This window comes from Kogia breviceps, chromosome 8 (assembly GCF_026419965.1).
Source record: "Kogia breviceps isolate mKogBre1 chromosome 8, mKogBre1 haplotype 1, whole genome shotgun sequence".
Lineage (NCBI taxonomy): Eukaryota > Metazoa > Chordata > Mammalia > Artiodactyla > Physeteridae > Kogia > Kogia breviceps.
In genome coordinates this window covers 9,857,282-9,876,518 of record NC_081317.1, presented here as the reverse complement: position 1 = coordinate 9,876,518, position 19,237 = coordinate 9,857,282, and the positions used below count along the sequence as shown (strand labels likewise).

At 42.5% G+C, this 19,237-nt stretch overlaps 1 protein-coding gene across 7 annotated transcripts in view; it reads right to left on the bottom strand.

The window, feature by feature from the left end:
- MAPKAP1 (MAPK associated protein 1) overlaps nucleotides 1-19,237 on the bottom strand; it is a 241,452-nt gene that overhangs the window by 78,799 nt on the left and 143,416 nt on the right. For all 7 annotated transcript variants that reach the window (XM_067040726.1, XM_059073087.2, XM_059073088.2 and 4 more), the window contains one exon: nucleotides 18,564-18,673. In XM_067040726.1, the coding sequence (XP_066896827.1) occupies nucleotides 18,564-18,673 (110 nt within the window). The remainder of the gene's footprint in view (nucleotides 1-18,563; nucleotides 18,674-19,237) is intronic.

Here is a 19,237-nt window from a genome sequence, read left to right as displayed (position 1 = left end):
ATACCTTCCACTGGATTGGTAGGACCTTAATGGCAGGGTTCAAATCCCAGCTCCACCAAGCTTTAAGATCTTGGGATATATAAATACCCAATGGAATACTACTCAGCCATAAAAAAGATGAAACCTTGCCATTTGCAACAACACGGATGGACCTTGAGGGTATCATGCTAAGTGAAATAAGTCAGATGGAGAAAGACAAATACCATACGATTTCACTCATACGTGGAATTTAAAAACAAACAAACAGAATAATAAAATAAATGAACAAACCAAACAAAAACACATAGATACAGAGAACAGAATAGGAGTTACCAGAGGGGAAGGGGGCTGGGGAGGGTGAAACAGGTAAAGAGGGTCAACTGTATGGTGATGAATGGAAACTAAATTTCTGGTGGAGAGCTCGCTGTAGTGTATATGGAAGTAGAAATATAATGTAGTACACAAACTTATATAATGTTATAACCCAATGTTACCTTGATAAAAAAAAAAAATCTTAAAAGAAAAAAGACCTTGGGAAATTACTCAAGTGCTCTAGGCACTGCTTCTTTATCTCTAAATTGGAGATAATGATAATTACTAACTCGAAGTTGTTTTATAGATTAAATGAGATAATAATGTATGTAAAGCACTTAGCCTGGCACATAGTAAGTGCTCAATAAATGGCAACTATTTATGACTATATTAATACAATTCTTCACATTTTACCATGTCAACTCTGAAGCCATCAAACAGGTAAGAAGCTGAATTATACATCCTCAAAGCCAGTTGTGACTTACAACCTAAGATGTTAAAATATGCTTCTCCTTGTGCTAAAACACACAAAACAAAAAGGCAAATGCAATGGAAAAGATGGCAGTAGAGGAGATAAAGGAGTCGTGGCTGCCAGCCATTTTCCTTTCTGGGTGTTTTCCCTTTTGTTAGATCTATTATCTTGGAGCTGGGCTGCCCTGCTGGCTTTCATCTGCCTTGCTAATAACAGTAAATCCAGCAGCTTCCACTGCAGCTCCTGTCTCCTTCAGCTGACTCTGAGGCCAATCAGCATTTCCTCTCTGCTCAAGTCAGATGTTCCCTGGGAAGTCCTGCTGAAGACAAAATTTATGACAAAAGTTTCTCCAGCTTTTAACCCTTCTGCCTATCCAGACCCAGATGCAAAGTGCTCCAGAGGAATGCTAGGTCATTCCTACATGTGCATGCCTATGTTCTCACTGATGCTTTGTTTCTCTGACAAGGGGCCTCAGACCCCTGGAAAAGCTCAAATGAGCAGCTGGGCAGACAGATGCACGCATTCTGGGCCATACCTAATGTGGACTAAATTTGAGCTGGTTCTTTAGCAGCTAGAGTCTCTGCTCAACCAGGACTCAAAGGAGTCATATGCATTAAAAAAAAAAAAGCATTATATTACAAAATTGTGAGTATGACTGGGCCTCATAACAGTGAAACTGAAGGGAGGGGACAGGACTCATATTTACTGAGTAATAAAATAATAACAGCTAAGTTGCTTGGTGTTTGACGTGGATCTCTAGTTCTCAAAACAGAGCCATGAAGAAGATACTATTACTATTCTCATTTATAGATGAGGAAAATGAAGTTCCAACAAGCTAAGAAACTCACCAAAGAGCTAGAAAGAGTAACAGGAGCAAGAGTGGAACCAGGGAGGTGTTTGTAGAACCCAGGTATTAAGCTTCAGTTAAGACTACCAACCAGCAGCCTGTGACCTAGTTGTGACCTATTTTATTGAAGAGCAAACTAAAGCAAAGGAACTCAGAATGGGAGAATGACATGACGACGGTCACCCAACTAGTAGTGACAGGGCCAGCTTTAAGCCAATAAAGGAAGCCCGCTCCTGTGTTCTACAACAGCCATACCCTGAAATAAATCCTCCAAGGACTGCAGAGGAGGAGAGAGCACTGCTTCAGGCTTTTGGGAGACAACGGGGTGGCACTCCACAATCTCTTCAGCTGGAGAGAGAACAGTGGCTGTCAGCTGAGGCTCCAGCTCACGGGCAAAGGCAGCAGTGGTGCAGCGGCCCCGCCAGGCCCTGTGGACCTGGCACAGAAGAAGGGACTCATTACAGGGTTTTCATTTGAAGTAAGTTCGAGCCTTCTGGGACGGCCACATTCTAGCTCAGTGTGCTTTTCTACGACCTCTTTTCCACCTCTCCACAGAAGTTAGATGATACACTTAACCAGATTAGTAGATTCAATAAACTAATTTTTGTCTCAATTTAAAAAAAGAAAAGAAAAGAAGTGTCAAAATGTACATGTGACAGCTGTTTGGGACCCTAATGTTATGGAAAAGCAGCTGTTTTCATTTATATCTGAGATACTAGTCATTCTTAGAATGGGACAGAGTACTCAGCTAATAGCCTGTGCTTTAACCTATGGAAAATACAGGTCACAGAGACAAAGTATGTTGGCAAAATCACAATATAATGGTTATACTCATATAACATTTTGGTCTTAAAAGGTTTGGAAATGTAAGGGGAAGCAAATATTTAATAACGATGTTCTCATAGAAAACTGACATCCAATACAATGAAATGGATTGTGGCTTTTAGGAGAAAGGACATTTCCAAATAGAGAAAGTCCATGTAGGTAAAGGGAAGAAAGAGAAAGCTTTCTAAGCTCTAGAATTTGAAAATAAGCTATCTTCTGTTTACAAATTTTAAAAACTATTCTTACTCTTCTCAAAGTAACCTGTATCTACAGTTTTATAGTTATAAGTCCTATAATAAAAACCAGTTAATTCCTTGCCCGTCCCCGAGTCCTTCCTTACTAGTAGTTAGTTAAAACTTTTTTGGCTGTTTCTTCTGGTACTGACTTTCACATTCTTTATTAGCATTCCTATTCAGCTGTCTTTAATATTACTATAAATATCAGGCAGCACCTATGAACTGTGCTACATAAGGTGAGGATTTAACGTGTGCTCCCTCTCCTCTCCTCTCCTCTCCCACCCCTCTTTAGAAAGTGTCTTTCTCCCTCCCTCCCTCCCTTCCTTTCTTTCTTTCCTGTAATACAGTGTGGGCAGTAGCTGCCTCCCACAGGGCACCCTTACTTGATTATCAATACTTAGATGTCTGTTTTGGGTCTACTCCTCTGGCTCCCAAAACACTCATTAGAGACCCACGTTAGTAAGGGAACCTGGGAGGCAACACTAATTTCGACTGATCTGCATTGCATTTCATTTTTATGATATTTACATTTTCATTCAATGATCTGATTCTCTAAGGAAGTCTGACCTCCAATAATCAAAGTGCAGTGAATCCATTCCCAAATACAAAGTGGGCAGCCTTGGGCCTGGGCTGGAGGGAGTGAAGCAGCTGTAGGCTGCAGACTGGCTTTCACTACTTCTCCTTAGTTCATTCCACAAAATGTGTTAGCCACCACCTCTGGGCCAGCTATGGTGCTGGTCAGGTCCGGGGCTGGTAAACCAAAAGGAACCCACTTTTCTCCACGAAGGGCTTTCCTTTTACTCAAATGAAAGCTCGCCGCCCCTATCCTAAGCTGTCTCCCAAAGGAAAGGAGGGTTCTCATCCTTTGCCTTAGTAAGGGACTCACCAACATCTGGCGAGACCGACGTATTAGGAAGTTACTGGGGAGAGGCCCACGGCCCCTCTGACACTAGGCCGAGCGGCTGAGGGACAGCGCTCCCTCTGGCTTCCAAGGGTGAGATATGGCCTGTGTCTCTTAATTTCCACTGTGGTCCTGGATGGAGTCACTCAGTGTTCATGAATTCACCCAGCTCTTGCTGCCCTGTCCACTTCTCCCTGCACCAGGGAGCAGTGTTCTTAGCCAATTAGGAGATGCATGGAAACGACCTGCTGAAGTGCAAAGACTGAGGTAATGCCCTGTGCTGGGGGTGAGACGAACTCCCTTCAATTCACAAAACTGGGTCCTTTTTGTCAGATAAAGGACAGACTAAAGGCTGGAAGTAAGATTCCCTATCAGACGCATCTTGTTGGCTTGCTTACTTTTTACTGGCCATCTCCCCACTGGGGTGAGAGCTCTCTAGGAACAGGCCTGGTCATTCTTCACCACTGCCTGCACCGCAGCAGAGATTCCATAAACATTTACTGAGTGACGCGTCTGGTGCTGAGCACACTGTGCTCGAGAGGAATGCAGGACCCTCGGGATCTTTCAGACTTAAATCACATTTCGTCTTAACGTCATCGTAATTCACGTGGTTCTATTAAATGCAGTGCGCCGCAAACAAAGGGTGGGGGAAGGAGGGGGTTACGATTTGGTATTTCTATGATTATGCGGTGACAGTTTTGGGGAAGATTGAGGAGTTCCAACAGACCACCTTGTACCTTCCGCAGCAGTTGGGTTTTAATCACATCTCACTGGCTTTCTATTTGAAAAAACTGGTTCGCCGGCGCAGTCGAGTCTATGCATCTTGCCGACTGGCCTGCCGTGACCAGGAGCTAGGTGATGAGCCAAGGAGGCGCCAATACGGCCTCCCCAGCCCTGCCTCCACTGCCACTCCAGGGTCTTCTCCTGATTTTAAGTCATCTTTGTCTCCGGGCATTACTGTCATCGTAAGGCAGAAAAAGAAATGCCCTCACTGAAGATGATTTTTCTTTTTTCTTAACGCATGTAGAGCTGTTGCAGAAAGTCTGGTATTTGTGACGTGGTCAAAAAGGAAGAGCTCTTTATGGAAAGTAGTTGCTGAAATTCTTAACGCTGCCTTTTAAATTGCTTATGGGGAAAGACCAGCTCCACGGCCAGGCCTCGGAAAGCAGTGAAAAAGGAGTAGGTGCCTCAGGTCCCTGGCTGGTCTTGGAGAAGCCTTCTGTGGTGGGGTAACTGTTCTCAACGGATGGTTTCTCACAGAAAGTGTCTAAACTCAGTCCTGGCAGAGGAAGAGTTTTCCTCCCAGCTACTAACAGGATCAGCACAGTAATGGCCTGCCTGAAGAAAGAGGGTCTTCTACTTCCTCCGGGGGAGACCAGGACTCTTGGTGGAGAGAACCAAGGGGCAGAGGCAGCACCCCAACCTCTCTGTCTGTAATCATTCACTCAAAAATCATAGTGGTATTTAATTCTATTTCCTCTTTCAAATGCTTTCTGAAAAGAAGCAACAGGCTCTGTGAGCTACTCACTGTTAATACAAACGCTTGTAAAAATCACTTGTAAGCATGTTTGTTACAGGCAATTACAGTTTGTCCATTTTTTCTCTAGAATCTTTGTCATACTAGATTACATCTGCTGATATAAGCTATATGATGAATAAGCCCTGTGATCATTAACCCACCCCTACATACATGGTTTGGGTTTTGTTAGTCAAAAATCATTACAGTTGACTCTCTGGATCTAGTTTTCTCCTTGTACAATGTAAAGGGTGCTTCCAGCAGATCCATATCCACACAAATTCAAAGACTGGGTCTATCACAGGGTATAAGCTTTCTACAGACTTAATTCACTGGAAAACAAAAAGTCCAGGCAAAGGCCAAGTCATATGGGTAGGAAAGGACATCAATCCTAAAAAGCCAGGTTTTACAGTACGCCTAGCGTGGCAGTGGCGACAGGGATAAAGGAAGCTGATACTCACTGAGTACTCAGTACTGATTGAGTGTTTTACATGTATTTAGTCAAAAAACAACCTTGCAAGGTAGGTAGTATTATCCCTATTGAAAGAAAAGGTAACTGAAGTTAGAAAGGTTTCACTTGCTAACTTCACAGCTTGTGGGAAAGGTACAGCTGGGGTGGGGACTTGGGCTGGTCTGGTTCCAAAGTCTATGTGCCCTTTCCATCGAATCACGCTGCCACATCCAGCTGAAGTAGGTGCACTCGTCTCTCTAGGGAGAAAAGCATACTTGCCTCCACTGAGCTGTGGACCCTGTAACTTTTGCCAATGGGAAGAAGTACAGCCCAGTGGTTAGGAGTATAGACTTGGGTTTAAGTCCCAGCTCCCAGCTTACTTACGACCGTCGACAAGTCCTGCAACTTCTCTGAGCTTTACTGTTCTCCTTTATAAAACAAAAGTAACACCCAATTCAAATAGCTGTTTTAAGGTTGAGATGATTTTTTAAAAAGTGTGTGGCCAATTGCCTAGCAAATTTTGAATATTCAGTTAAGTGGTAACAATTATTATATTCATAACTCCACATGCTACTTAAAACCAGAGGTCAATGGAAGAAACTGTGATCTCCAAGATATTTAACATATGAAGTAATGAAAGACAAAACATCCTACAAAATGAAGGTTAGTGTTTTCTATGCCATAAGGACATATACTTGTAAGTTCAGAAATTTATATTAATATGAGCAGAATTTAAATTATATATTTGTAATTTTAATGAGTTCTTTCCTACTTTATTATGAACATTTTTAAACCACAAAAAAGTTGAAAGAAATGTACACTGAAAATCCATGTAACCACCACCTAGATCCTACTATTAACGTTTACTTTATATTTGTTTTATCACGTATCTACCCATCAGTCCATCTTTTTTTAAAAAAAGGTATTTCAGAGTAAGGGGCAGGTGTCAGTACACTCACCCCTGAACACTTAAGTGTGCATAACAGTAACTGGCGCTCAACATTTGTTTAAGAATCTTTTTTTATATTTTGGTAAAATTTACATACAATGACACGCACACATCTTACAAGTACCATTTGATAGTTCTGGCAAATGCATATACCTGTGACATCAGCTCCTGTCAATATACAGACTATTACCTTCACTCCAAGAAGTTCTCTCATCTGCATTACATTTTAAGTGGGGAAGCTGTGGTACAGGGGGAAAAAATGGGCTCAAGAATTAAGGCATCTAGGTTCGTATCTCATCTACATTACTCATTAGTTAACACACACAGGTTATGTACACATACACATACACAACATATACGCACACTGCTTCAGTTTTCTCGACCACAGAAAAGAGATAATGCCCACCTCACAAGGTTTCTGTAAAGATTAAATACAAAAATTCTTGAATATAACGACTATTCAGTAAACGTAACCACAGGTTACTTTCTCTCTACCCTCCCCTTCCACACTCCCCCCATTTCTGAGGATGTTGTCTTCAAAGAGAAAACAGTAAGGACAAAAAAAACCCCACAACAGTTAAATGAGAGATGAAGGAAAAAGGCATCTCTCCGCATAGGCAGTCCTCTCCCGATTTATCCACTCTGACTTCAGCTAATTAAACATCTGTCTCAACGGTCTCCTCAGCAAATGCGTCACCCCCACTTTGTGACACTGATTGTTGGTTGCAGCCTTTTCCTCACTTGCCACCATTCCCAGAAACTTCTAGGAGTTTGCTCACCAGGCACATGGCAAGGAATGATGCAGGGTCCCCATTAACCCCCCACAGTTAGCTGCCCTTGGTGCCAGTGCCGTTCGTAATGCTGCCAGACGTGTCCTTAGATGTGCCTCCCCAAAATAAACCTGTTAAGGGGTGACAGCTTTTTTGTCTACATTTCTGATTTCCAGTATGATGCATTTTCTAAGTGCTATATATATATGTACCATACTAAAATATTTAACCAAAAATCTGTTTTTCAAAGTAGTTCTGATAACAAAGCAAGCAGGTAACAACATAACGTCTCAAATGAGATGAAGTGCAGTCTCGTGAATTACCAGCTAGTTCTCTCTAAACGCAGAAAAAAAAAGTTTTGCTGGTGAACAAATGGCCAGGAGGCAACAAGCAAAACGACCTGGTCTGGACGCGTGCCTTTCTCTACCCCCCCGCCCCCCCCACCCCGTGTGTGTTCACGCGCGCACACACCTGCTTGAGCTGCAAAGGGGAGGAGGGGTGGGGAGAACTGTATCTAAACTATGGGGCACTTCTCAAAAATAGTTTTCTGAAATAGACTTCCTCTCAATCCTTCCCACTAAAACAACTGAGTGACTTAAGAACTATCTTTTAGAAGGGTTAAGTGGCTAATAAAAACATTTAAAATGCTTAATTATGCTGGAAACCTAGAAATGGAAACTAAGACTACATATTAACTGCTAACCATCAGCTTGGCAAAAGTTAAAGATTGATAACATTCAGGGTTGGAAGGGGGGGTAGGGAAGAGACGCTCTCACATACTCTTGGAGTGTCAAAGGATGGGTATAAACTTTGAGAGGCAATTTGTTTTTCTCAACATTTTAAATAAGCAGACCTTTGACAAACAATCCCATATTTAAAACCTAGCACGAATGTGCAATGAATACTGCCACAAGATTGTTCACTACATGTTTTTTTCATACTGGAAATTTGGAAGTAATCTAGACGTCCACCAATAGAGAGCAAAGTTAAATAAATTTAACCAAAAAGATAAACATGCAGTGGGCACTCTAATATAGAATAATGCTTATGACATAGTATTGAGTAAAAAGAACAAATGCAAAATCATACATATTGTATGGTGTCTTTTTTTTTTGCGGTACGCTGGCCTCTCACTGTTGTGGCCTCTCCCGTTGCGGAGCACAGGCTACGGACGCGCAGGCTCAGCGGCCATGGCTCACGGGCCCAGCCGCTCCGCGGCACGTGGGATCTTCCCGGACCGGGGCACAAACCCGTGTCCCCTGCATCGGCAGGCGGACTCTCAACCACTGTGCCACCAGGGAAGCCCTGTATGGTGTCATTTTTAAATGACATGGATACATTTTTCATGAGTTCATTTAACAAATGCTTTTTGGGTGTCCTCTAGGCATTCTGCTAGATGTTGGGTATTTAGTGATTTAAAAAAAAACCAAAAACCATAAAACAGAGTCCTGCCCACATGAAACGTATAGCCTATATGTACACCTGAATGTGAAGTGAATTAAAAAAAGAAAACAAAGGGTTCACACTGAAGAAGAAACCTTCATTTTTTATTTCACACATCTCCAAAATTTTTGTTTTCAACCACTATTTAATTTTATTAAAAAAGAAAGAAAGAGAGAAAAAACATGACTCTTTAAGAGCCTATCTTTTGCCACCACCTTGTTTTAATATTAACCTCAGGAGACCTGGTGGCAGCTCCAAGCTTTTTCAGTTCTCCCCCAAACTGTGCATTCAGCTCGAATAAAAGAAATCAGGCTTTACCCTGGTGTCCACCCCTCTGCTTCCTGAGCTGAGCACCGCCCACTGCCTCCACGCTCATCACCCGCTGTATCGAGTCCTCAAGAGCCTCCTCACTGGTGTCTCTGCCTCCTGTTTTGCATCCTCTAATCCGTTTGTATAACATAGCACGTTTTCTAAAAGAAATTCTGACTATATTGCTCTCCTTGCAGTGGTTCCCCTCTGCCATCAGAGCAAAGTTCAAATTCAGCATAGTTAACAAACATGATCTGGTCCCAAAGGACCACTCGAGCCTCATCATTCCGCACCCTCCCATCTCCTCCTACTCTACTGCTTTATTAGACTGAGCCACTTGCGGTTTCCAGAAGGCACTAAGCTCTCACTGTGTTCCTTCCGCCTAAATGCTCTTTCTCATCCCTCTTCACCGGGCCAGTTTTTACTCACCTTTGGGTCTCAGCTGGAGCATTTGCTAAGGATAGTCCTCCCTGACTCCCTAAAACCGGACTAGGGCTTTCCTCCTATAATGTGCACCCAGGCCCTATATTGGTTTCCACTCAGCACTTGCATGGTATTGTGAATGGCCGTTTGTTTGTCTCCCCAGCTAAACAGTAAGCGACTCAAGGGTAAGGACCATTTCTTGGCTTCTACAAAATGCCTAGTGCCTACGTAGTGCCTGCTGCATAACTGCCCCCCGACAAATCGGTGTAGTTCTATTTTTGAGTACACTATCAGGCCTGGCCTGATCAGTTCTCTCCCTGCCTAGCCTCTCCTCTGCCCCATCCCTGCTCTACTTATTTGGAACATCTATGTTTTGTGGCTATACCTCAAAACACCTCTGCCTGGAATGTCTTTCTCACTTACCCATCTGGCAAAGTTCTAGTTAACCTTCAAAAAAGCTGTCAAATGGGCTTCCCTGGTGGCGCAGTGGTTGGGGGTCCGCCTGCCGATGCGGGGGACGCGGGTTCGTGCCCCGGTCCGGGAGGATCCCACATGCCGCGGAGCGGCTGGGCCCGTGAGCCGTGGCCGCTGGGCCTGCGCGTCCGGAGCCTGTGCTCCGCAACGGGAGAGGCCGCGACAGTGAGAGGCCCGCATACCGCAAAAAAAAAAAAAAAAAAAAAAAAAAAAAAAAGCTGTCAAAGAAATTACTTACTCCAGAGCATCTTTTCTCAGCCCGCTGCCTCACTCAGTAGTTTTAAGTAGTCTCTTTTATCTGTGTTGCTTTAGTAGCTCATGTACCATATTTTAGTGCCTCTGAGTCTGTTTTCTCATCAGGTTTTCCACCTGATTTCTAGTATGGTGGCTGGCACGGAGCAGGCAGCATTGGATGATGGCTGCTGAACTAATAAACAGGGTATCTCAGAACCCCGAGCTTTCGAGCACACACAGCTTTCTGTATGGCGCCCTTGATTCATCTTCTCAACCTCTCCCACGTTACAGCTCAGGAAAGTAAGGCTCAGAGAGGTAAGCACACAGCTACACATTCAGTTTCCTTATTCTAAAATACATTTTTAAATATTTCTAAAAGCAGGATACAGTTTACAATCAATATATACATTTAATATTCTTTCTTTCTTTCTTTTTTCCTGAAGAGCTATTATTAAATTAGTGGTGGTCTAGAATTAGTCCCTAGTGGACCCCAGGAAAGGTCCTCTGACTCTGAAATGTGTGTGCCCCCTGTACCAGCACAGAGCCTCTTGGGAGTCTATGTCTTTTCTCTTCCTTTCATTATTTTTCTTTAATCTAATCCACGCCGGTGACTGCCCCAGATGGAGTGAATGAATAGATTTTGTGATGGAAAAGGAACTTCTGAAAGATCGGCAACTAGCAGGAAGAGTAAATGCCGGTCAAATGTAGTTCTGGCGAATGACACGTTTCAAGGTTCTCTGATGTGGCAGTTGCAGGAGCTCATAATACCCTTTTAAAATAACTGGGTCTCTGAAGTAATTCCAAAAGATTTTTGCTTGAAATAAATTCTCTCAACTCCCAAGCTTTCTGGATAAAATAGTTGACTGCAATGCCATCTTTAATATGCTCTGCTTTATACTCAAGAAGATCCATCAGGAACCTCAGATCACTCCAGCCAGGGGGAGGCTCAGGTGAGATGAAACAAGACAAAGAGACAGAGCGAGGAGGCAGGAGGAATATGGAACTGCGAGATTCCCGCCTGGGTCACTTCCGACTTGTAAACATCTTAGCAGGCCTCGTTTACTGTATCACTGTCCTACTGGGTCACTGGATGCCAAGTATCAGGTCTTTATTTCTTATCCAGCCCCCACGTGTGAGTGGCATCTGCGTGACTATTTATTCTTTCATGAGGAGGAGCAGTTTTCTGCAGAAATTCCTGCCTTTTTGACAAAGAACATTTAAACAGTCCTATTTACCTTTTCTTCCTCACTTTTAAAAAGAGGATACAGTATAAGGAAAGCATATGTCTGTGTCTCTGGCTGGCAAACTACTTTCACAGAAGAAAGGTTACTGGATTTTCTGTCTTTACAATTACACAAGAAGCAGGACTCTGTTCAATTTTACAGCCAGAAGATTCTTTAGATAACTTCAGCCTTTGGAGAGTATTTTAGGTTAAGAGTGTTAAAAATGCTACTCCATCTAAAACATATGGGCGGGGCTTCCCTGGCGGCGCAGTGGTTGAGAGTCTGCCTGCCAATGCAGGGGACGCGGGTTCGTGCCCCGGTCCGGGAAGATCCCACGTGCCGCGGAGCGGCTGGGCCCGTGAGCCGTGGCAGCTGAGCCTGCGAGTCCGGAGCCTGTGCTCCGCAACGGTGCGGGAGAGGTCACAACACTGGGAGGCCTGCGTACTGAAAAAAAAAAAATAAAAAAAATAAAAAAATAAAAAAGAATAAAACATATGGATGTCTTTTTCATAGGGCAGCTCAGGACAGGTGTATGTTGCTTTAAGAAAGCTAGACATAAAACATTAAAACTGACACCAATACAGACAAACTGTGCAATTACAAAAAGAATTCCTGGGGCTTCCCTGGTGGCGCAGTGGTTGAGAGTCCGCCTGCCGATGCAGGGGATGCGGGTTCGTGCCCCGGTCCGGGAAGATCCCACATGCCGCAGAGCAGCTGGGCCCGTGAGCCACGGCCGCTGAGCCTGCGCGTCCGTAGCCTGTGCTCCGCAACGGGAGAGCCCACGATAGTGAGAGGCCCACGATAGTGAGAGGCCTGCGCTTGCCACAACTAGAGAAAGCCCTCGCACAGAGACGAAGACCCAACACAGCCATAAATAAATAAATTAAAAAAAAAAAAAAAAAAAGAATTCCTGGCTTTATATCCAGATTCACCACAGGGTTCCTTTAAATGCTGCACTTCCCTGATGCATTTAGATCTTAGAATCAATGAACATTTCTGTTTACAGAATTTTAAATTTGTTCTCCCATTACGGTTCTAATAAGCAACACGGTACAATAAAAAGAGTATGGCTTTGAGGTCAAAAAAGCCTGGGCTCCAATTTAAGATGATGTCATTTACTTACTGGGGAAATTTGGGTAACTTTAACTTCTCCTAGAACTGAAGAAAGGGAGGCTGGGAGAGGAAAGAAAGTATATGATCACATGTATAGTTATCATAGCTCCTTAATTCTAAGATGCACATTTGCCCCTACTTTTTAACATTTCTAAAGTCTCATCTATAAAATAGGCACAATAAAATCTCCTTTCTAGGGGTGTTATGGAGATTAAATGAGATGCTATCTGTAAGTACACAAAGGCACTCAATAAATCAGCTCTTACCCCATTGGAATAGATCTTGGGGAAAGACCAATTTCTCCCTCACACATAAATCCCCTTAAAACATTGTTAATAAATAATAATTTGTATATAACTGTCTAGGTCTATTTGGCATGAAAGTAAGGCCTCTCGTGTGAGGTTGCAGGGAGTGAGTCAGAGACCCTGGTGCTGCCGGTTCATTCTAGAAGGTCTCTTTTGGGTATAGGCTCCGACTCCCCACCCTGGCTTCCTGGGCTCTGGGCCTGGTCTGTATTCCTGTCATACTGCAGCCATCAACTTTGTACTTATTTTCAATTCTTTTCTTTGTGTTCATATTCTCTGTATGTCCTATTCCCTCTTTGGGCCTCAGTGTATTTCACAGTGGTTAGAAGTTTAGATTTTATTCTGAATGCAACTGGAAGTCATTGAAGGGTTTGGACCAGATATAATTTGATTTATATTTTTAAAAACCTCTTTGTCTGCTGCTTTGTAGGCAAGAGACTGGAGGGGCCAAGAGCAGAGGCTGGAAAAGCAGCCAGGGTGTATTTCAACAGTCCGGGTGAGGTCTTAGTGATCTGGATTCATCCAATGGAGATGGAAAAGACTGAATTCAGGACGTATTCTGGAGGTAAAAATGAGAGGACTTGCTAATGGATAAGAAGATGTGTGGAGTTAGCACAGGGAAGAATTCAGGGGTCATCTTTACTACTTTTGGTGGGGGGGTGATGGGGGGAGAAAGTTAAGTAAATTAACTTCAAAGTAATCTGAAATGTTCTTTTTATATTAAAATAGTAAGCCTTTAACAGCCAAGGCCTTGAAAGACACTGCCCCTCTCCAACTCTTCACAGATTAAATGTGAAGGTCACAATTTCAATGTCAATTTCTCTGGGCGGTGTTCCCTGACCATCCATAGAAAGCAGTGAGCTCCCCTGCATCTCATCTTCTCTCTCTCAGCCCCTCATATTTACTCTCACTTTAGAATGTAAGCTCCTCTTCAGCAAGGGTCCTGTAGATCTGCTTCACCACCGTCTCCCTGCACCCAGCATAGGTCTGACCCATGAGAGCATAAGTGAGTGTACACACGGCTACAAATACATTATAGATCAATATTTACACCTTACATGAATTTTTAAGATAAAACTTGAGCATCCAATGCTGTCATCATTAGCCGTCTCTCAGATCAGAACCTCACACACCCTGTAGTAGCTGTTCACTCCCCTCTCTGCTCCTAGCAGTTCTTTAGGGAACAGTGTTCGAGAAGTCCTAGACTAGACTATCTCCTTGGTGACATTCTAGGGGTCTAGTGAAAACACAGTAAATTAGCTATCAATAATGTGGTCTGTAATTCCAAACAGAGATGTTAAGAGGGAGTTCACTTGACAAAGCTAAAATTTATCTTTCAAATTCTAGGTGAAATTTTGTACGGGAAAAGTAGGAATGAATGTCGTAAGTCTTATTAACAATATTATAAGAACTCTTCAAAAAGGATCTTCAGACTAATAAAAATTTGTCTTTCACATCAAAAGGCAAGAATGGACAGGGGTGAGAAAAAGTTGATACACTTCTGGTTCAATCTTTCAGCAGATGATAAAGAAAAACTCCTCCATTTTATAATAACAACAAATATTGAAATAGAGCCATACAGAACACTATTCTGCTTAGAAAATCCTACTTCGAAGCCTTCTCTCTTTTGTAGACCCAGAGGTACCTCTATTTCTGCATCAGTGTTACAGCTGAATTCAGATCTACCTCCATTTCTCAAGTGCCTGTCATAGCCAACATCATGCTTCAGGAGGCTGGTAAAGGTTGGTGTGTAATAACATTTTAAACAACATCAAAATACTAAGAAGCTCAGAAGGTCATCACTGATCGTGAGGATGAACTTGATAAAAGGAGAACTTGACAAACTAAGGCCTTTAATCACTAAACAACAGGTTAGTGTATTTTACTGGTTAAATCAAGGGATCTGACAGGCTACTCTTCATTATGTTAAAAACATACCCACCTAACTGTTAAAATTAGTAAAGAAGTTTCTGCTAATTCTTCTAAAACTGGATTCTCCATTTATAATTTTCTTAAACCGTGGGGACTTTCTGCCAATGCAAGTAGATTCCAAATGTCAAGTAGGTCAGTAATAAAGTGAAAAGCTGGAGAGAGACTTTTAAAAGAGACATTTAAAAATGGGCTTAAAAAAATAGGCCTTAGCAGAGAACTGACTGCGACACACTATGATAAGATTACTGTAAGGACGGGCTTCCCTGGTGGCGCAGTGGTTGGGAGTCCGCCTGCCGATGCAGGGGACGCGGGTTCGTGCCCCGGTCCGGGAGGATCCCACATGCCGCGGAGCGGCTGGGCCCGTGAGCCATGGCCGCTGAGCCTGTGCGTCCGGAGCCTGCGCTCCGCAGCGGGAGAGGCCACAGCAGTGAGAGGCCCGCATACCGCAAAAAAAAAAAAAAAAAAAAAGATTACTGTAAGGTCAATACATGAATATTAATAGAAAAAACCCTGCAGTGTTCATAGTTATGACTTGATGAAATAATTACAAATAATGCAAGTCAAAATTTTAGATCAGTTGCAAGTATCTGTAATGATATTCTACCCATAAAAAGCAAAAATATTTTAAAACCCTAGAGGTTTCCATTGACAAAGCTATTTACCTAAACAAAGGAGAATTCTTTTGCTCAAATATCTATCACCTTCTGATTTTCTACAAATGAAAATTGGTGAGGGAATGCCAGGGGGAAGGGCAACAGAGTATTTAAACACTGGCCAGTCATTAAGCCCACAGCTTGATTTAATAATGAAACAGTTTAAGTTCTCAATTTATTATTATTATTATTTTTATTTTTTTGCAGTACACGGGCCTCTCACTGCCGTGGCCTCTCCCGCCGTGGAGCACAGGCTCCGGACGCACAGGCCCAGCGCCACGGCTCACGGGCCCAGCCGCTCTGCGGCATGTGGGATCCTCCTGGACCGGGGCACGAACCCGCGTCCCCTGCATCGGCAGGCGGACCCTCAACCACTGCGCCACCAGGGAAGCCCTCAATTTATTATTATTAAACAGAGAGTTGTATGGTCATTCGGGAAAAAAAGATGAGAGATGTTAAAGGTTTGTGAGTAAGCAGCTAGAGTTCACTGTCAGCTTATGAAAAGAGTTCTGAAATCCTGGTCTAATACAACTAACCTCTAAGGCACAGGCAGTGCGAGAACTCTTGACCCCACAGGGCACATGCTGTCTAATCTCAAGTGCTACTTCTCCTTTCTCACTTAAATTAAATAACCGTAGCAAAGAGACAAGTGCTGTTCTGTGCTCAATCAGGTGAAAGCTGTTTGAAGAGAGGGCTGAGCCAGACACCGGGCATGGAGGGCACCTTCTTGCAAAGACTGAGCAGGTCACTGTGGTAGAGGCTTAGGAAGTGCAGGATGAGTGTCTCTAACCTGGCATCTCCTGACACCAAGTTCATGACTAAGTTCATGTGTCATAATGGGTAAGTAATAGGTATTTCACAGCCAACTGTGGGCACTAACAAACTTTTTTTTTTTTTTTTTTTTGAGTAAATGTACTTGTGTTTCTTTCTATGACAGGAGGATTTTCCTCTTTATTAATCACCCTCCAAAACAAGTCCACTCCACAATACGAAATTCCAAAACACAAAATATACCCTGCCTTTACCAAGTTAACCTTAAATAAACATCTTTTCCAAACTGGAGATAATCCTTCTATTTCATAAGACCAGACTTAACAAAGCAATAGAAAGAGCTTCTTATTTTAAAAAGCTTTTTGGCTAAGAAAATGGACAGTAATTTATGTAAATGCATCAATCTCAACTGACTTCTCTAGTATGAAAAGGAATAAATAATGCAGATGACTTTTTCAGATGAGTCCTAACTCTTTGCCAGTGATATGCAAAGGCTCTGATGGAAATGGCAGGGATGCGTACACAAAGGTGAACATAAATAAATGTGTGTATGATAAACGTGGTTGCTGGAGATGGACACAGATAAATAGGTACGCAATTGGACAGGGATGGCTGGAGACGGAGGAAAAGACACTGGTTCAGCTGTATCCCAGTGAGTTCACAGAGCTCTCATGATCTAAAAAATGTGCGACAGCAGAATTTCTATTAAGAAGGTTAAAAAAGTTAGTCCTACCTCCTCTTGGGCAATTCAGAATAAAGCTATCTCAGAATATAATAAGTATGTCATAAAATACACTATTATATAAAAAAATTTAGGGACAAAAACAAGATGAAAAAACCAGGATCCTAAAGGTAGAAGAATGCTTATTTAACGCCTTTAAATATCTGAAACTGTTTAAATGCTATTAGATTGGCACCTAGAACCCCCAAATTTCTACTTTCCCCTGGGAAAGTAGAGGCTATGCCTCTTCAATCATCCCTTAAATGCAAAGAGGTCTGACTCCCATGCAATGGATAAAAGTCACCCAAAAAATGAACAAAAGAGGTGTTTGGAAAAACCAGAACACCATTCATCCCAGCTAACGACTTGTTCATTATGAGTGATGATGGATAAAGACTTCTCATGCTGAGATGAAATCAAGATTTATATGCATTGTTTCCTCTCCCAACTTGTGGGAAGATCATCATCATTTAATTCTATCTCTGCGGCCAGTGATGGGCATCCAGAGAGCTGGTTATCAAACGGCGCAGTCAGCTGGCAAAAGCCGAAACGTGCAGTTGGCACATCTGGACGGAGCCGCCACAGCCCAGGGTGAACAATGACTCCTGGCAAGCATCCAAATTGCTTGCAGACGCTAGCAGGTCTCATCTACAACCGCCCCTACCAGCATCTTTCTCTCTCTCTCTTTTTTATGAGAATCAGATTTTCATTGCTCCATTCAATTGCTCTCCTCTGCCATTTTTTACAGCTCTTATCGTTCCCCTGGAATATGGCCTTGAGACAGCTCATCCGTGTCCTTCACTGTGTTATCTCTTCTAACTTTTATTAAAACTTCAGCTTTCATCTGAAGATAGCTAATTAAATCTGGAACAGATTATATTCCTCCCCTAAAGAGGAACACAGAACTATTTTCCTCAACCCGAGCCACACTTTTTTTCCCTTTCCAAAACATAAAACCAAAGGTGTTTAAGAAGTCTCATTTGCTTACAAAGCTAAGATATTTAACATGTCATAGATAGGTTGATTTATACTAAAGTTGTCTATGGTGTGATAAATCTTTGAGCTATTTCTCAAAATAATTATTTCTCAATATTGGGAATATTTTCTTTTCTCGTATCCTTTAAATATTACAGCTAATACCACAAACTTATTTTCTGTATAAATTGAGTAATGAGGAATCAGCGATTAACAGCTACTTGTGTCAAGTGATTTATCTTAAAAAAAAACTTTGTTTTTACAGTTGCCCTCATTTTGGTAAAAATTTTAAAATGTTTTCTTTTATTCTATACCCCAAACACTAGCAACCAGAAGTTTTCCCCATGGAAAACTACATGAAAACATGAAATTAAAAGCAGTGCTTCAAATTTAGGATTAAATCAGTTTTCCAGACAGCTTTACGCCAACTAATAGTTAGCTCAAGTAGCTTTGTCTTAATCTATCGCAAATTAATGATGAAGCTTCCATAAGCGACATGGACACATTCTTCTCACATATGTCACTGACCCAATCCCTTCCTTGGGCCCAGGGGCAGCTTAAAATCACTCTTCTGCTGTACACTTGCTAATGAACCAAGCAATGACATCTGAACCAATCTAGACAGCCATCAAACACCCACCCATACCCACACCCACACCAACACCCACACCCAGCACTTTTAACTAAGGGTTAAGCTTCTGTTGGCAGAGTATGATTTAACTGTCCCACCTGAAATTTTCTGGGATCCTTTTCTTCGCTTCACTGCCTTTAGCAAGATTTCTTTCATGGTGACCTTTGTGTTGTCCACCTGAATAAGGGAGAATCCATGAGCAGCATTTCTGTAGGAAAAGACAAACATTAAATCAAGACCAATATTCAACCAAAGGGATGTTAATACAGTCCTCACTGAGTTTCAGTTTGAATAAGTGTATACTGACCTGTTAATTACTTTAAAAAGGGTTAAATAAACAAACTTCTAACGCAAAAGAGAGAGAGAGACAGAGAGACAGAGAGAAGAGAGAGAGAGAGCGAGCGAGAGAGAGCGAGCGAGAGAGCGCGCGCATGCGCGAGAAAAGCATTCTAATCTGAACGGTTCCAAGCGAAAGAGAGGGCAGAATTAGGGAAGATATTTCTATTTATCTCAAATTGAATCCAACTGGTCTGTGTGGGTCACTAGTACCATGGCTCCCTAGTGTTGGTTCCCAAGCCAAATCCTGCAGCAAGGACTAACAAACGATAAACTTGGCTTGTGTCAGTAGATGTCACTGCAGGCAGATACTACCATTATATTAAAGCTCATGGAGCCCTGGAGGGAAAATGGGGGGTGGAGGGGTGGATACGATAGGCCAAAACAATTTAGAATAAGGAAAACAAAGACTCTCCCTAACTGGTAAGCAAATAAA